At 39.1% G+C, this 19,055-nt stretch overlaps 2 protein-coding genes across 3 annotated transcripts in view; one reads left to right on the forward strand and one right to left on the reverse strand.

Moving 5' to 3' along the window:
* LOC132127214 (E3 ubiquitin-protein ligase CBL-B-like) overlaps positions 1–17,061 on the forward strand; it is a 63,805-nt gene extending 46,744 nt beyond the window's left edge. The window contains exons 7-19 of the mRNA XM_059538978.1: positions 1,831–1,968; positions 3,405–3,492; positions 3,578–3,709; positions 6,524–6,715; positions 8,400–8,567; positions 8,655–9,017; positions 10,474–10,559; positions 12,687–12,815; positions 12,886–12,950; positions 13,164–13,268; positions 14,070–14,228; positions 14,331–14,453; positions 15,330–17,061. Of these exons, the coding sequence (XP_059394961.1) occupies positions 1,831–1,968; positions 3,405–3,492; positions 3,578–3,709; positions 6,524–6,715; positions 8,400–8,567; positions 8,655–9,017; positions 10,474–10,559; positions 12,687–12,815; positions 12,886–12,950; positions 13,164–13,268; positions 14,070–14,228; positions 14,331–14,453; positions 15,330–15,580 (1,999 nt within the window). The 3' untranslated portion in view covers positions 15,581–17,061. The remainder of the gene's footprint in view (positions 1–1,830; positions 1,969–3,404; positions 3,493–3,577; positions 3,710–6,523; positions 6,716–8,399; positions 8,568–8,654; positions 9,018–10,473; positions 10,560–12,686; positions 12,816–12,885; positions 12,951–13,163; positions 13,269–14,069; positions 14,229–14,330; positions 14,454–15,329) is intronic.
* Positions 17,062–17,111: 50 nt separating this feature from the next.
* LOC132127215 (CD166 antigen homolog) overlaps positions 17,112–19,055 on the reverse strand; it is a 71,969-nt gene continuing 70,025 nt past the window's right edge. For both annotated transcript variants that reach the window (XM_059538981.1, XM_059538980.1), the window contains one exon: positions 17,112–18,579. The gene's annotated coding sequence lies outside the window, so the exon portion shown is untranslated. The remainder of the gene's footprint in view (positions 18,580–19,055) is intronic.

Below are 19,055 nucleotides of genomic sequence, written 5' to 3' on the forward strand. Positions count from 1 at the left end.
TTTTCATTCGTGATTAACAGCTCTTTAGAATGAATTGCTCGATCCACTTGACAAGTTGTCTTGATGATTTATTCATCGATCACGCCTCTTCAGTTCATTAGATTAATGTCAAATTTGTGAGCAAAAGTTCAATGTATGATTCATGATTGAATCATTCTTTTCGCTCAGTTTTTTCTATATTAGTATAATTTTTTTTTATGAATTGCTTAATCCAGTTGACAAAACCATTCTAAATAATTGTTTAATGAATTGAACTGATTCTTGGGGTCCATGGAGTCAATCATCCGGTAATATCAGTGGTTAACAGCTCACTGGAGGAGTAAATTTCTGTGAAAATGACTTTAATTTACTTGTTTCTCACACAAAGCATCATATGACTTCAAAAGTCCTATAATGTAAGTCATATGTATCACTTTAATGATATTTAAATGCTAATTTTTCATACCCTTTTTCCCACTTCAAAGCTTAAGTCGCCATTCATTCTGATAGCATGGGATTTTTTTTGTCAATTTAATTAGGACTAAAAACAAATCTCTTAGACTATGATCTGTCTTGTGACGGAGGGTTTTGGTTTTACTATGGTCAGATTTCAAAGATATCAAATCAATTTAAAAAGTCTTGGAAGTCATTTTTTTCAGTTTCAGTGTTTGTGTAGTTTCTGCATTTGCCTATCCTATAAATAAAAAAAGGTTCAAATAATAGTATATTTATGCTAATAGTACATTTTGAATGCATGGAAGGTAAGGGACTGTAGCAGCTTTCATATCAAACTAAATGGAGAGGAGAGAGTATGACTGACAGGGAGATGGAGTAATTAGCAGAGAGTTGAGTTGAAAGAGTGTTAACAAGAGTTTATGTCGAGACTATATTATTCCCCCCCCCCCCGGTGCAAGAAAAGAGCCATGTCCAGTGTGAAAGCAGCACAGTGGAGCATTATGGGATTAATCACATTTAACACAGAGAGCTCCATTCATCCCTAACAGCTGCATTAGAAATAACTCTAATGTAATCAAGAAATCCTGCAACAATCCCTTACATCAGGCCATGACCTTTTCCCATGGTGAATCAGTGTGTGCGGTCTGATTTCTCAAACATGGCAAAATGTCACTTTTGTTGCAATGTTACATTTACCTCATCAAATTTTCTTATTTTGGCATTGCTAACCTTTGTCTGATCCATCTCATTTGCACATTTGTTATGTCTGACATCACATGAGGAAATAGCATTTATCATTGCAAATTAAATTCTGCAAGAAACTTGTATAAACCTTTCCACCTCCTGCTGAGAAATGTCAACCCGTTCTCTTTCCATTCCTCTGTCAGCCAGTTTTTTCCCCCTGTTTTCCGGCCTGAGTGCCAGCATGTGCCACCCTGATGCTGTGGGATATTGAATGGAAAGGTTCAGTCTGGTACCAGCTAGTCTCTTAATCCTGGATGAATTTGTTGTTCAGCAGTTGCATAACCAAGAGCTTTTTTTGAATAACTCCAAAAATGTGCTTTTTGTATCCTTTTCCTCTTAGTTAACATGTATACGGACGTAAATATCATCCATATGGTTCTGTTTTTCTCCTCTTTGTTTTCCATAGCTTTCGATTATTTCATAATTGCTGTTATGATATCAAATCTTATAGGCTTTTGTTTTCAGTTTCTACCAAATAAATGTTTTCTTTAACATACTGGACCCAAGCCTGTTGCTTTCATGCAACCAATAAGCAAACAAGGGTTAAATTTACATAACCTCATTTGTGCTTTGCTGTTTATAGAAATGTTATGTGTCAGCTTTTTTGGTATGTGTTTTTTACAGTTGGTTTCTCTCTCTCTCTATCCTCAGCTACATCTTCAGGCTGAGCTGTACGCGGTTAGGACAGTGGGCCATCGGCTATGTCACCAGTGACGGCAACATCCTGCAGACCATCCCACATAACAAGCCACTGTTCCAGGCGCTCATTGACGGATGCAGAGAAGGCTTGTGAGTATCTCAGACAGATTAAACCGTTAAATAAATGGCATAGCTTTGGCCTAGTGGTTACTGCATGTTGAGCCATGGTGCTCATGTGGGCGTTTTGAGTTCCACTGCCAGTCCTCCTTCCATTACGAAACTATTGAACTAAATCATTCAGCTCTATTAAACACCCACTATCTAAGTCATTTGCAAAAACTCTCATTCTGTTTCAGTCAACTGTAGGTTCTTGGATTTAATGTCTAGGCAGTGGGGCTGAAGACCAGTGGGTTATGATGTCAGCTATTTATGTAATGTTAAATATATAAGCATGTTCAACTTACATACGGTATACTTGCGTAGGATGAAATATACCGTATAGCAAAATATGTAAATCTCAACTGCTTGATTGCTTGCAAATTATATCATCTAGCGCTGATCTGTTGAAGCAACTATAAAGCTATTAAGATACTATTTAAAATAACATGATTTTCTGTAAAGCTGCTTTAAAACAATGTGTATTGTTTTGTATGTGTATTGCCATTTCCTACATAAATGTAAGTAATTATTTCCTGTAACTGAGCCAGTAGTGGTGCATATTTTAATATTAAATGACTTCGGTTTGATTGAGTGGCAAAAGATGGGGTTCTGGCACCCCTTTGTCCAGATCTACTAATTTGGTCTCATTTTCCTGGAATCAATTCCCTGTAGTTCTTATGTGAAGCACCCTATCGTCTCTGTAAGTTCTGATAAATGGGCAGTCTCAATTGTAAACAAACAAATGCACACACACTTACGGGTTTAGCTGCATGTAGCTGTCACTGCTGCTGTGTCAGCTGTCTCTGAACCACATCACATCACTGGTTTGTGGCTCTGTTTGCTCGGCCCAGTGCCGCATGCCAATCTCACACCGTCTGATCTAGATCTTGGTCGCCATTTCCGTTCAGATAATGAATATGATATGCTTACACAGTGCTAGTTTATAAACACTAAAAGAGCATACTAATATTGTTAATTGTTGAGAAACTGATTTCTACAGAATTTTAACATCTGTTATTTAATTTGTTCGGATTCTGCAGTTGTTGTTTTTTTTTTTGATAACTTGATTATGCTTTCAGCCATCAATAACTGCTGTAAGCTCTAATTAACAAATTTTTTTCATGCATAAAACGATTGTTGAATTCTTTCCAGCCCAGAAAATGAAGAAAAATAATGCAGATTTTGTCAGGGTGTGTCTCTCTCTCTCTCTCTCTCTCTTTCTCTCTCTCTCTCATCTGATTGCCCCAGTCGAAAGATTTTGATCCCTGCTGTTAGTGCAGCGGTTTAGACATTGGCTGTGATTGGATGGGCTGGGGAGGTGGCCCACTTTCACTGCACTGCTAATGGAGATGCTACAGAGCCAGTTGCACATGAGGACAAGTCCTTTAACCTCGTTCTCTTTCTGCTGTTTTTCTCTCCATCTGTAGTTATCTGTTTCCAGATGGGCGCAGTTATAACCCAGATCTCACAGGCCTATGTGAACCCACCCCACAAGACCACATTAAGGTCACACAGGTTAGTTACCAATGCACGATTAGGTAGGCTGTATGTCAGATTTTGTATCATCTTTTTCATGGTCTTTTTTTTCCGGTCTTTTCAGGAGCAGTACGAGTTGTACTGTGAGATGGGCTCCACGTTTCAGCTGTGTAAGATCTGTGCCGAAAACGATAAAGATGTAAAGATAGAGCCATGTGGTCACCTTATGTGCACTTCCTGTTTGACATCATGGCAGGTATGTATAAAACTGTTTTTATAGTTCAGTAGTGTATTTTTTTTATTTGTCCACTATCAGTGTCCAGCAGTCTCACAGGAAAATGTTGTCTTTTTTTTTTTGTGAATGTAAGGAATAAGTTGGATCCCACATTTTTTATATCTTTGAATTTCTTTAAACATTTTATCTCGTATTTCATCTCAAGCATGTACTTTAATTGCACTGTTGTCACTTTCGTAACTTTGTACAGTAATGTTTTACGAAAAAATAGAAAAGCTTGTTCAGAAAGTTGTTCAATGTGTTATAGAGATGTCAACACGATTGTGTTACAGTCATAATCTTAGACAATACAAATTATTTTATTTATTGTGTGAAAATAATTATCACAAGGATAGTTTTTCAAACTATTTTATATATAATATTTTTTTATTATTTAATCATATTTATTAATTTGTTATATTTAATTCATTTTTAATTTTGTTTAAATGATGCATTTTCATGTGGTGAAAACAATTCTGGTTCCAAAGTACCTTAAGCTTTACCAAAAGGTTTTTTTTTTTGAATTATTTTTTTTTTATTATATAATTGCTAATTTAAGTCATACTCTACTGGATTGCTAATGCTAAAACAGCTTAACGTTACACGTGTGTGCCACCACCACACTGCTCATGCATGAAATAAACTTGTCTTATTTTCATCTGCTATGATGAAACTCTTTGCATCAAATATAAACGCTTCAGTGATGCCCAGTGCTCAGCTAATGGATCTAGTTAGAAGTGCTTTAATGGCATGCTATGACCTGAATACTGAGCATCCTCAGGGCTCAGAGGGGAACGAACAGCAGGTTATCTGTCTCTCCATCGCCCTTGTGTTTGTCCTGATCACAAACTCAAGCGGCACCACAGTGGGCAGGTGAAGGAAAGGCAAATAGGGTGGGAAATGTGTCCAGTCTGGTTGCATTTATCTTCTGGGTGTGTGTTTCTGTGTGTCAGTGCATGATTGTGATTGAGGATGTTTACATGGGTGATGTTAGACATGTGGGTTGAAGTGTGTATGTGTTTACAATTTAAGTACCGGCCGAATTGCCAGAAATGTTCAGATCTAGGGTGTTGTCTGAGCATCAGAGTTTCTCTAACGATAAACAAATATTTTAGGGCCACAGTAGGGTCAGCTAAACTCGGATGCCTCGGCCAGATGCATGGTGCTTTTTTCATTATAAAAGTGCTGATTCCATTCCTTCGTTCTTTCCCCAGTAATATTTTATTATTCATCATATCAAAAAAAAAAAAAAAACGCAGTATTATTGTAATGTTTCATGATGTTTGCTTTTCTGGTCACGGTAGTTTACACTCTGCACATGGATCTGTTACCATCTGGGTTTCTGAGAGGCTGGAGATTAGATTTGTGCTCATCGACCATGAACTTGTGTTCTTTACTGCATGAAAGTTGAAGTGAAGCACTCAAGGTTATTGAATTCAGAAGAGCACTTCATTGAAACAGTACAACAGCCCCTGAAAATTATTTTGACACTTACAAATGTATGAATGTCACTGCCTTAAAAAGAAAATTTCAAATCAATGTTCCATTTATTTTAACATAAATATTGCACAAACATTTTTCAAGTGAAACATGTCTCTGATAAAACTGCAGCTCAAAACTAAGCAAAGTGTCTGTAGACTTTCCGGTTGTCAAATGTCTAGCATAAAGTGCTACTTCAAGTTTAAATGCAAGTTTTTGCTTGTGTTTGTCACATTTAAGTGTAAGAATGTGTGAAGAAAGGGTGTCATGACTCATGACAGAACTGTCACTGAACACATATTATCACACTGATCTAAAATGGCATCTAAAAAGCCTCAGCTGCGGTCCATCACGAGTTCATTTTCGGACGGCAAGAGATACTATTAGTGCTGTGTGGATTTTTATAATCTCCTCTGCTGTTGCTCACCCGCTCACTTTCTAGAACAGCAAAAGTGGTATCCCTTTTAACCTGTCAGCTGCCATTAAAAAGGACTTAACGGTTAAATAAACCATTGAACCGGTTGAGAGCCTAGAGAAGTGTCTTCTCAACCCCTAGCTGGCAAAGGCATTAATATTCATTGCTATTTTTTTGGTAAGTTTATACACGCATACAGCAGCGAATTTCTATTGTGACTATCCCTAAGAAATCTCACTCTCTTTCATTTTTAATGGCCTTGTTTTATGCGGAGTCAGTTCGGGTGTTTCTTTTTCTCCGTTTAAGGGCTTTAATTAGGATTAGGTTTCAAACGTCCCTTTGATGTCTTTTTAGCGACCCTTCAACCAGATGGTAGCCATGATCATCTTTTGTTCTTGTAAATATCGACACACTTTGATTCTCCGAGTTTAATGGAGGAAATGAAAGATGATTGTTTTTCATTTTGCCATGTGTAAGCTGTCTCCAGGCCGTGCCGAGCTGTGTGACATGACGAACTTGCTTGCCTGTGTGTGCGTCTCTCTTACTCTGCTATTTCCTAAATCGCAAAAAGAGAAATTCAGTACCCGGCTTGAGGGGGTAGCATGTGCGATCCAGCTGTTTGTAATCAAGCATGGCTCTTCAGATCCTGTCAGTAAAGAGCTTCCTCATGGCCTAGGCATATTTCTACAACAGTCTGTCAGTGTTTACAGCACTTTACAAATAAGCAGCCCAGAACCATTGGAGTTGAGTTTACTGGAGGTACTACGCTTTGTGCATGTGCTGTGTCTGTTTTGAGTGAGAGGCGGTTTTCTGGACTTCTACAAATGTTTGTGTGTGTGTGTGTGTGTGTGTGTGATAGTGTTTTAAAGTTCACTTAGTGTGTCTTTGACATTTTTCTGCAGGATTCTGATGGTCAGGGTTGCCCGTTCTGTCGCTGTGAGATCAAAGGCACAGAGCCCATCATTGTTGATCCCTTTGACCCACGCAATGAAGGAGCCAAGTGCTTCCTCCTGGACCACTTCAGCTCCCCCATGCTTGACCTGGATGATGACGATGACAGAGAGGAATCTCTGGTTATAGACCATATCAGGAGGGTAAAATATCCATGAAATTTCCAACTTCATATCAAAATGTTTCTGGAGTATCTTGAATTATGTAAGCAAAATGTTGACTTTATCATAGGTCTGTTGGTTTGTTATCATAGGTTTACAAGTATGCAGAAGTTGTTTCTGCCTCAACCTGCTCAGTAGATAAGATTTCATTCATCACTGTTGTCATTCCACAACCAATCTTCTTTTTTCTAGCCGTTTCAATCTCATTCTTCACTGGACTTCAAAGAGGCCTATCCTCCTTTTATATAGGTGCAAGAGCCTCCTTCTCTCCACCAGCATAAATGTCAGTCTCTTTTATTAGAAAAAATAAAAACCTGTCGGAACCTGCCTCACGAGGACTCAACCACAGCAGCTTCGCTGAGTAGATTCATTAAATGGTAGAACTTAGAGAGCAATAGAGGGCACCTTCTGGCAGGAAGATTTTTAAATAGCAATGGGATATATTCGTTTTTTCCCTCTCCCTATAATGCCCTTGCTAGAGAACTTGTAGAGGATATTGGCCTCCTATTGGGTGAGAACTAGTTTTGAGTAGTGCACATTATTCACCTTTCATTTCCTATATCGTTTCTCAGAAAATTTAATTAGCAGCTCTTTCCCCCTCTATAAATATTTTTCTACACCATGGACAAAAGCTGGCCAGCTGCAATTGCTCCATTCATGGCTATGCTAATGAGGCTATTAGTTGATTAGGAAGTTGAATACCCTAACCTGCCCAAAGCAATTCATGGAGGTAATAGGCCATTAGGATAACTTTGTACGCAATCATGATGATGGTAACAAAGAGTTTGTCATTGTTCTTCTCATTGTCTTGTTTGTTAGAAGCATTTTATCTTAATCAAGACCAAGACCTGTGCAACATTGATTGTTTCTGTATTGCACTGATTTAACTAGATTTGACATTTTCTGGGAAATTAAACTTGAGTGCGGCTTGATTGTGTAAAATCTGTGTGAAACATGATTTTAGGATGTTGTGGATGACTGTCAGGCTGTTGCTATGTGGTCGCTAAGGTGATTTGAGTGTTTTTAACTGGTTGCGTTTTAATGGTAGTGTTCTTGGTGGTTGCTAGGTGGATTATAGGTCCACGGTTCTCAACCAAGAGACCAGAACCTACTAGTGGGTATCAGCAAACTTCCAAAGGGGCTTTAAAATGGCTTAAAATGATTTAAAATGAGACAAAACAAGCATTAAAATAAGCTAAATCTGATTTTTATTAATTGTAATGTGTTCCCTCAAAAACTAATTTTTAGAACCAGGATTCACATTGTTTTGGAAAATCTGGATAAATGATGAAGCATTATTTTAGAAAATAAAATCTTTTAATAATAGATCAAAAAGTCATGGACATGTGTAATGAAAATACATCTATCTTGTTATGACTGTTAAAAACAGGTATTAATTGCTAATTGTGAGTGAAAGATATTCAATTTTTTTTTTGTATAATTTTATTTCGTTATTTGATACATTTTCACATTAAAAAATAAATAAATAAAAAAAATTAGCAGCTTTGTTATTACGGAATATCTTTGGGCTTATGAATGTTGTCTGACAATGGGGGAGTCAAAAAGGTAAACCCAATAAATGATCAATAATAATGATGCTTTTTTTTGCAGACACTACTAAATATTGCATAAATCATCATCAGTGTTTTTCTCTTTCTTTGCGTAGTCCATTGAGATCCAGAACTCGCCAATAATGTCTCCGAACTCATCCCCTGTGTGTGAACGCCGGAAAACCGCTGCAGATCACATGGGTCCACACTTGAACATTCCACCCGTACCACCCCGCCTCGATCTCATACGTTCTCCCGCTCCTAGCCCCACAGGCTCACCCAAGGTATCATTTGTTTTCAGTCACAATACATTTTTCGATTTTTCTCCATTTACTTTCCTTATGTTCTAAATTTCTCTTATTGCTTTGCAGTCATCTCCAGGCATGTCCAGAAAACAGGACAAACCCCTTCCTGCCCCTCCACCTCCACAGAGAGACCCCCCTCCCCCACCTCCGCCAGAACGTCCACCTCATATCCCTCAAGAGGGCCGGGCCGCCTGGCTGCTCACCCCATCGTCTGGCCTTCCCAGAGACCCCAGAGCACCCCTGGAGGCCTGGAGCCCTAAAGACAGCTCTGCCTTGTCAGACTGCAGGACGTCTGCTGCAGACCGCTCCCCCAAACTCGCCCACGTCGCCCCTGCGCACATCAACGGGAGACCCCTCAGCTGCTCTGGTGCAGACTTGGGGTTAAACCGGACCAGCCACAGACTGAACGCGCAGTCAGAGTGTAGTAAGGTTAGGAACACACACACATTCCTTCTGTATCATGCGGATCACGTTCACACGCTCGTTTTGGGGAGCGACACTTTATATTAGGGCTGGAATGTCCTTTTTTGATAAGCAGGGTCAAGAACATGAGATAAGAGCAGAAAAATGACCGGACATTGTGCTTTGAAATCACCTAGAACCTTCTGTACTCATTCACAAGCCCTTACATGCTATTTTAAGCCATGAATATTCACTTTTTGCTCATGGCTGTTACCAAGCAACAGTGACGATATTCAGAGTAATGCAAGGATGTGAAATTCAGCTGTGTGTAGTGCTTCTGGCCCTGGCATTAAAAAAAAAAGGTATTTAGCGTCTTTCAGGATTACAGCAGTTGCCCTTCCACCCCAACATGTGTTTTTGCATACATCTGGGTTAATGTGCCAAATGCAAAACACAGACACATTCGTAGTGTTTATAGATTATGTATTAAATAAGCGTGTTCTGTGAGAGGGGATTGGAGAGAGTTAAATATTTGGTTGCAAAACTGTTGTGGGTCTCTCATTAAATCCCTTTTGGAAACTAAGAACGTCTCTGAGATGTTTTGGACTGTTTGAAGTGGATGTGGATCTTTTTGTTCTACTAAGGTTTGCAACATGCAATTATATGTAACCATCAATTGACTGTAAAATTCCCTCTCTCTCTCTCTGTCCTGGGTTGGCATGTCAGTGTATGGATTAATTTAGTGTCACAGTGTGGGCACAGAGAGTTTGGCCCCTGTTCTCCCGTCACAAGCCCACACAGCTCTGTTCAGCCCACTGCCTGCAGGCCACAGCTAGTGCACAGCATCACATGCTGCTCTTGATTTGTGAAATAAACCAACTCAGACATCAGAGGCTTCTAGAGCTCCATAATGGAGGTCTAGAAGATCCTTCTGGTTTATTCACTAGACACATATATGGGATACTCTGCAGGAAAAAATATTGTTTTCTCAGGGCCAGTGTATCTATCCATCTATTAGCACTGACCAGTATATGGAATATTTATGATACAATATTACTGTTTCACATGTAAAATGCATTATCCTTCTGTACCTATATCTATCATCCATCGTTCAATCTGTAATCGTTATTACAATCATCCGTTTCTATCTATATTCGGTCCATTATATATGCATCCATATTTAATTTTTCCATCTACCTGTCTGTCCATAAATTTTTCTATCTACAATCTGTCTGTCAAATCAATCCATCCATGCATCTTTCTGTCTGTCCATCCATTTTTTTTTAATCTATAATTTGTCTATATGTCCCATCCATCCATCTGGATACTTTTTCCATCCATTATTGATCTGTTCAAATGCATACTGTATTCATCCACTATGGATCTGTTCATGCTGTCCCATATGGATATTTAATATATAGTAATGTGGCTTGGGTTGTCTGTATTATTTTATCATTGCATGTTTGTGTGCTTTTCTCTGCAGTCTTTCATCAATGGTCTGTTACCTGGTGATGAGTACGATGTCCCCCCTCTGCGTCACTCCCCTCCCCTTGTGGACCACAACCAGAGGTAAGCGCCACACACACACACACACACACACACACACACACACACACACACACACACACACACACACACACACACACACACACACACACACACACACACACACATGATTTGCAAATCATTTTTGTGGTTAAAGGACAAAAAGATCATGTGGAATTAATAAATGGGTTAATGTGATCCAGGGGACGTGAGCACAGGCTGCATCCTGTGTATCTCTAGAGCTCTGTCAGAACAACACACACATATACAGACATCAGTGTTTGGACACATGTGCACCAATTATGCAAGAGCACCAGGATCTGGAGAGCATGTGCTCTTTAAACAAACATAAAGACACGCACTCACTCACTCACTCACTCACTCACTCACTCACTCACTCACTCACTCACTCACTCACTCAATCACTCACACGCACACGCACATGCACACACACATAGATCCAGCAGTGATGGACTTCCTGTGGGAAGTTAAGCAGGGAGTTAAGCAGAATCAGCCTATGAGAGGTTACACTCCAAGCAGAAGGCCTTATTTCCTGTTCTGTTGGATTTTTGTTATTATTATAATAAGATAAGTGTTAAGATCTTAAGATAAGATAAGTGATTAACATAGTAAAACACTTAGCTTGTGCTGTTTTTGTCCTAAAGATACAAATGATACTTCAAACAATGCTGCTTGTTCAGGAGAGGTGTGCACTTTCTTTTCTAAGCGAATGGACCTATACTTTTCTGGCTAATTATACAATTCCCAAACAGTCTCATTTGAATGTGATTTGACTTTGAGAAACTGCAAAGTCACAGAACATGTTAAAAAACACTCAGATCACCTCAGCAGAACCATAGTTTATAAAGAGTTCTAGAAACACTCTAAACGCCTTCACCCATAGCACCCTAGTCATTGGTTTGGTTGTCAATGTTAATAGCTTCATTCATGCAACACCGTTGTGCTCCTCTCATCAGTTCCTGCTACAAGAAAAACCGTGTTTCTGTCACCGCTTTGACAAATGAAACCGAGAGGCTCTGGAAACCACAATGGTTGTTGTTTAGCGCACAGAAGAATAGTGTTGTGTGTTTATGTGGTGTATCTGTCCATACAGCTGCGTCAGTAGTCAGTGATGTGTTTATAGAAGCTCAGATCATTGTTAGTAAGCATAGTAAGGCTTTTCTACTGGCTTCAGGGCACAATGGGTTCTCTGTGACGAGCATCATGCTTACCAGCATTCGTTTACTGTACAGAAACACACACACACACACACACACACACCAATGTCTTGGAAATGTTTTGAGCATTTTCCACCTCCTCAAAGAAAAAGAAAACATGAACCTGTCATATCTCTCTCTCTCTCTCTCAGCTGTTTTCACACTGCTATGGTTGGCTTCTCTTTAAAGACTTGGCAAATGTACATCCAAAAACTCTTTCTTGATGTCTTGGAAACAAAGAGCACTTCGGAACACTTAAAAAAGTTCTTTACTGAATCTCTTCATCGTCACAGGGACAAGAAATGTCTAAAGTGCCCTCTAATGGCGCATCACGGTAGCAGCCCAGACTTGGCTGGAAAACCGCCCATCGTATCCCAGTCAGAGCTAGTTACCCTCTCTCCCCCCGTAGGTGCTTAAATATTGGCCGTCTTTGCCTACTTCAGCCCAGCATGTGACTCTAAGTTATAGCTTACGTGATTAAACTGGCTATTCGTTTCAGTGAGTCAGCATGAAAGCAGAGAACATCATCCAAGTCTCCCGTCAAAGAGCTTTTTTTCTAAGCTTGCTGGCTGAGTCAGTTACAATGCTGTCATCAATGTAAATATTTACATATGGTTATTCCACACTTTGCTGTAATTTGGGAGCACACAAGGCAGTTTATTTGAGTATATGCTAATGCAGTAAGTCATATTGGGAGTTGTTCAAGTATGCATCAAGTTTTCCATGGTACAATCATGAATGAGGTCTCAAATCATGCTGTTGTTGAGGAAAGATGTTCTTTTACTTTTCTAAGACATCAGATTTAGAACCGAGTAACATAAAGTGTAAAAAAAACACTAAACCTAGAACCCAATCTGTGGCCGATCTGATGCACGAATCATGCGTTGTACATGGTCCTGCATGTGTTGTGAAATGAGTTTTTTGTGATCTGCAGGCACACCAACCCCTTCACAAGCCACCGGAGTCTGACAGACAGAGTGGAGGACGAGTATCAGATTCCCTCATCACATCCCGTCTGCAACACACAGCCGCCCGTCTGCGTCCCCTTCCGCATCCCCAACAGGTAAACACACACACACACAATATAGTCAAACAATACAACATTTACATTTACATGTTTTCTCTTCATGAAGGGCTTTAGAAAACGGCTCGTCGGATCTCTCAACAGACATAAAGAAACATAAACCTCCGGAGCATGGTGAGAGAACACACAACTTGTACACACATACACACACCAATTCTCATGTCATCTTCAGTTTCTGTTTGACCATCTTTTAGTATGATTGTGGGAGTTTGTGTGTGTTTGTAGCATTAGGGATTGAAGTTTACATTGTTTGATGTGGTGGCCGATGGTGGTTGAAGTCTCGGAGGCCAGTTGTTGGTCAGTGTAAATCTGTGTTGTGTCCCTCAGGTGGGTTTGACTCTGGTTCGTTGATTTCGGGTGTGGCTCACACCACACAGTGCCCCCTCCACAACAGGACCCCCTCAGACTACGACATTCTACTGCCCCCTCAAGGTAGCTAGTGGCGCAGCGCCTAAATCTGATTGGCTGCCTGATTAGCAGACTGTTTATTTGATTTGTTGGTTTGTTTTGCTTTTACTCTTCCATTGAGGAGCACAAAATGAGCTGTGAACCACAACACAGACTTATTCATTATTGAGTGGCTAATTCTTATTATTAGCTTAAATTATAAGAGCTGTATGATGTGGTTAAGGTGTGTTTGTGCAGTGCTTCTTTTCTGAAACCTAAGTTTAATTAGTTTATTTATTTATTTTTTACATTTATTCACCTTCACTTCCATTAATCTTTGTTTCTTGAATATTATAAATTGCCTTTCAGTTTAAGTTACACCACCTTAATAACTTCAAGGCTTTTTCTCAGTTGCTTAGACACTAAAATTAATTAGAGCGATCTCCCAAAAGAAAAACTTGCTTCTCATAAAAACGTGTTTTTCTGAGTTGCAAATCTTTTAATTTAGTAATTTATAATGCAGTTTCAAAAATGCTCCCTTTCAAAGTCTATTCTGCATTTATTGAATCAAAAAGAAATTAAAACAGTACTATTTAAAAAGTTTGAATTGTACAGTTATAACCAGGGTTTCCAGTGTTTCATAAAACGTGTCTTGGCTATTGAGTAAACGTGTCAGAGCACAATAAATGTATGCATGAGTGATATTTTAGCGCCATCTGTTGGTGAGAGGAGGGATTACTGAGGCATGTAGAAAACTCAATCTCTCTCTCTCTCTCTCTCTCTCTCTCTCTCTCTCTCTCTCTCTCTCTCTCTCTCTCTCTCTCTCTCTCTTCTGTGTTCTCCCAGCGTCTCCAATGGAAGACCCTTTCAACTCTCTTCCTCCGTCCCAGCCTCCTCCTCCTCCTCCCCCCATCAGGAACAGTTTAATAGAACCCTCCTCCTCCTCCCCCTACCCCAGACCTGCCCGCCCCTCGTCTGGACACGATCACTTCCTGCTCAGCCCTGGTGAGGCTGATACCACTTATCTCTGATTATTAATGTAATATGAATGTCAAATACTGCTTTATTGGGGTTATATTGGTATCTGATCATTGGTATGATTCACAGACACTTTCATAGACCAGTTAAATAACTCTGCTCCCAATCCCCCTGTGAGGAGACAAACTGGGGACAACATGAAGACACCATTCAAGGCTCCGCAAGACTATGATCAACTGCCGCCAACCTCAGGTACCAAATCAAAAAAGGCTTATAAAGCAAAAATAGCAAACATTTACATTACAATTTTTTTTACAGATCAGATTTATATTTAATACACACTAGTGTTCAAAGGTTTAAGGCCAGTAATTTTTTTTTTATAAATTTTTTTTTAAATACATTGGATGCTTTAAGCTAATCACAATTCACAGAAAAAAAAAAATTATTATTGTATTGTTGGAAAAGATTTTTGTTTTTAAATAAAATTATTTAGAACTTTCTATCCATCAAAGAATATAAAAATGACCACGGTTTCCACAAAAAAAGGAACAAAACTCTTTTTAACATTCATAATAGGACATTTCTTGAGCAGCAAATCAGAATTTTACATTTAGATGAAGACTGGAATAATGGCTGATGAAAATTCAGCTTTTACCATCACAGAATAAATTACATTTCAAAATACATTAAATAGAAATTATTATTAAATGTTATTTAAAATTGCAATAATGTTTTACAATTTTGCTGTTTTTACTATATTTTTGATCGGATAAATGCAGTATAAGAGACTTAAAAAATACAAATAAAACCTGTAAAGTGTGTATTTATTATTATATTCACAATATAGCCAAGTCTCCCATACCTTACACTTTAAAATGATATAATTTTAATGATCAGAACAAACATTGCTTGCACATCTAGAATACACGTAATACACGTAATATCCTGATAAAACAGCTGTGAGTGCAGTGCATTGTTCTGAATACAATACAGCTTTATTAAATGAAGCCATTATCAAGATGAATGCGCTCAATGAATTATTAATTATTAGCCTGTAATGGGGTTTTAATGTGTTCAGAGTCTTTTTAGTGGGCCTGCTACCATCCACTCTTTGTTTCCTGTTCACAGTGGCCGGAGATAGCTTCAGGGCACCTGAGAGACCTCCGAAACCACTTCCCAGGATTATCCCACCAGACATCCACAGAAGACCGCACGAATCGTCCCGGGAGAACGTCGACGCCAAGATAGCCAAGCTAATGGGGGAGGGCTACTCGTTTGAAGACGTGAAACGAGCGCTCATGATCGCGCAGAACAAAGTGGACGTGGCACGGAACATTTTGCGGGAGTTTGCTCTAGTCGCTCCCAGGCAGGGTCTGTAGCCAGGTGATTTCAAACTGTCTACAACTGTCTCTGAGCGTACAAACCGCAGGCTGACTTCTGCTTGCTTTTGTTTAGCACATACAGCAAATGAGACGAAAATGTGTGCTTTTACGCCAAAAGGGCCCTATAACGGGGTGTTGCGTTTGTAACAATGGAATCCTGTGAAAAAAACCGAAAAAAAGCCTTGTGTTTACAGTGACGTGGCTTATCTGCAGCGCTCAGGTCATCGTTGTTACAGCTCGGGACGTTCAAGAGAGAAACCCAAATAGAATTTTTCATATTTGGAGGTGTCCATCCACATTTCAGAGTGGATTTGCTGCGTCCTTCAAAGCGGTGACGTTTGTACTTCTCTCAAATTGGCTGGATGGAAATGAAAGCAGCTCTGAACGCTTCTGTTTGTGTTGCCAGTGTCTGCAGGCTGTTCATGCCTTTCCTTCCACTGCTGCTGCTGCACACACACACACATATTACCCATGTCCAGCCGCTCCTTCCTGGCCTCTTGGGTATCATGAATTTTACAGTAATGGCTCTTGCTGTGACCATTTCTCCTTTATCTCATTAATTCGCCGTGAACACGACAAATCAGATCGTTCGAGGCAGAAAAAGAGATGGACATCGAATAGCAGGTTCACAGTTCTCTTTCTGTCCTCTTTTTCAGTTTAGCTGCTTTTTTTAAGCAACTCTTAACGGATGCCTTTGACAACTGCGTGCATTCCAACATTGGCAAGCAAGGGCTGATATAGTTGTTTCATCTTCTGTAAATAGGGCCTGCTAACTCGTGAAATAAAACAAATCCAAACGCCTGGTGAATGCATCGGTTCCTTATTTTATTTAAAATTAGTGCAGTGCAGGAGAAGCCACCTTTTTTCAGTTACCCTCAGCCCACTTGCACTGACGCGATATGCAAAAAAAAAAAGAAAAAAAAAATAACTGGACATGCACCATTTGTATAAGCGCCTGGCAAACAAACCAAAAACATGCAGAATATCATCTACGAGTCATTTTAATGGTTTGCTGTAATAGTGATTTCCACAAACTGAAGAAAACTCCAGTAACTGCTTCATTTAAGGCCTTTTAGGAGTTCTGTGAAGCTGGACCGCTTTGACTCCTCTCTTTGTTTGTCATTCCTCCCTATCAGTTTTTCTCTTGAAATTGAAACTTCATTTTTGCACTGGTCTCTCTCTCCATCTTACACTTGAAATCCGAGAACTGAATGGACCCTCCAGTGGAAGAGGACGTGGCCTTCGACAGGTTCACAAGGGGAACGCTTTCTGTTCATTTCCCCTCTTCTTTTTACGAGATTATACTTTGTTGGAAAATGCCTTGTGGATCATTTAAAACCAGTGATGTGTGCAATTAATTTATACTTTGTTAAAAGTTTTCTTGGAGATTATGATTTCCTTCTTTCAGTAATGTTGGTAACCCGTGATCTGTTCTTGTGGAGAAAAAAGAAAGTTTTATAAAAGCCAGTATTAACATCTGGGACATGTTTTTTTTTTTTAATAGAGTGGATTAAAAAAAACCTCAAACTTCAAAATGTACACTTTTATTGTCAACAAAAGTACAAAAACAAAAGTCAGTATTTACAATACTTTATGGCCTTCTTTTGCGGTTACCCTCTTTGGTTTCACTGCTGACCTGATGGTTCAAAATATGCGAGACAGTTATGCTAAACATGGACATTCAAAACACTTGTTTGTGGAGACGAAACAAAAAAAGTGAAAGCGTGACAAAGTTACACTTTAAATAAAAAGGGTCTCTTTAGTAACTAAGCAGAAGCACAGCTAACCTTGCATTTCTCACACATTATAAATAGCCAAACACGAGCAAGACATTCAAACATATTTACAGCTTCTTTAGACCATGATGAACGGAACCCATCCTTAAAGACTACAGTGTCGGACATCAACCTGACAAACAGCGTAGATACAAAAAAATGACGTGTAAGAAAAACAAAAGATGCAGTTTTTGTAGTTCGAGGGATGTGCAAAACTGAAAGGCTATACAGTGAAGTTTCACATTAACATACTGACTGAAGTTTGCCTTCCAATACTTTCTGTTAAGGCAGAATAATGGGGCTATTCTTTTAGATTTACTTCCTACCAAAAAAATAAAAGCTCTACATGCAAGGTCGCTAGCACCCAATCTGATACCAAGAGTGGATGTTTGCTTGTTTATACTATATGCAAATCAGGTATATGTCGTTACGTAAAACTCTAGCGGTCGGTGTTTTGCTGAGTTCAGAGCAACCTGAAGGCCACTGGGTGTAGCAGAAAATCTCTCTATGGTATGCTAAATTTCTAAACCCGTTTTCACTACATGGCCACTTGGAACTAGAGGAATTAACATGGATGTCATAGGACAGTAACATAAAGAGGTACCAATAAATAAACATAAGCGAACAGAGGTGTAACAGCAGTGAATCATCGTTCTTCCAGCATCCGTCCGCCATCTGAGGACTTCTCAATGAGGGACCGTCCAATATCAATATGTAGTCCCAAAATCCATTATTATCCGTTATTTTTCTTTTTCAATAATCCCAATGTTAAGTAGTGAACACACTCCCCGTATTTACACAGGCCTAAAAAGTGTACAGCGAATTTACATTTTTATTTATTGTTTTAAACTAGAGAGGGAACAAAACAGCTGTGCCCACCACATTAGCAATGTGCATGAAACGAGAACATTCACCGGGAACACAAAAGAAAAGTCAGAATCGATCAAAAGTAAATGCGGTCCTCAGTGCAGACTAAATTTACAATACAAATGGTTTTCTCTTTTACACTTTTGAATCATGGTGGGGGATGTTCTTTCTTTTTTCTTTTTTTAATAAACAGTTCATTTGGAATCGGAAATATTCTGAAAACATTCGGTGATGCGTGACACGCAAAAGCAGCCTGAAGGAGGCGTCGCTGTCCAATCAGATGTCTGGAATTAGATGATTGAAGTGTGTAGTACTGCACATTCAGTGTGACAAGGCCTCTTTCCTGGTTCATTCCTGGTATACAAACACAAACAAAGAATGTGATTAGAAAAGATGAGAAGATAAGAATAGCCTGACATCAAAATATTGAGTTGGCATACCTATTAGCTACTGTAATATACTACATTGTTTACATCATATTGTAATAATGATAGTCTTAAAGGGATAGTTCACCCAAAAATGAAAATTCTGTCATCATTTACTCACCTTTGTGTCGTTCCAAACATGTATGAGTTGCTTTATGTTGAACACAAAAGAAAATATTTTGAAGATTGCCGGTAATAAAACAGTTGGTGGTTGCCACTGACTTCCATAGTAGGAAAAAAAATACTGTGGAAATCAATGGTAACCATGACTACCAGCAATCTTTAAAATATCTTCTTTCATGTTCAACATAAGAAAGCAACTCATACAGGTTTGGAACGACACGAGGGCGAGAAAATGATGACCGAATTTTCATTTTTAGGTGAACTCTACCTTTAACACCTTGC

Source organism: Carassius carassius, chromosome 45 (assembly GCF_963082965.1).
Source record: "Carassius carassius chromosome 45, fCarCar2.1, whole genome shotgun sequence".
NCBI classification, from domain to species: Eukaryota; Metazoa; Chordata; class Actinopteri; order Cypriniformes; family Cyprinidae; genus Carassius; species Carassius carassius.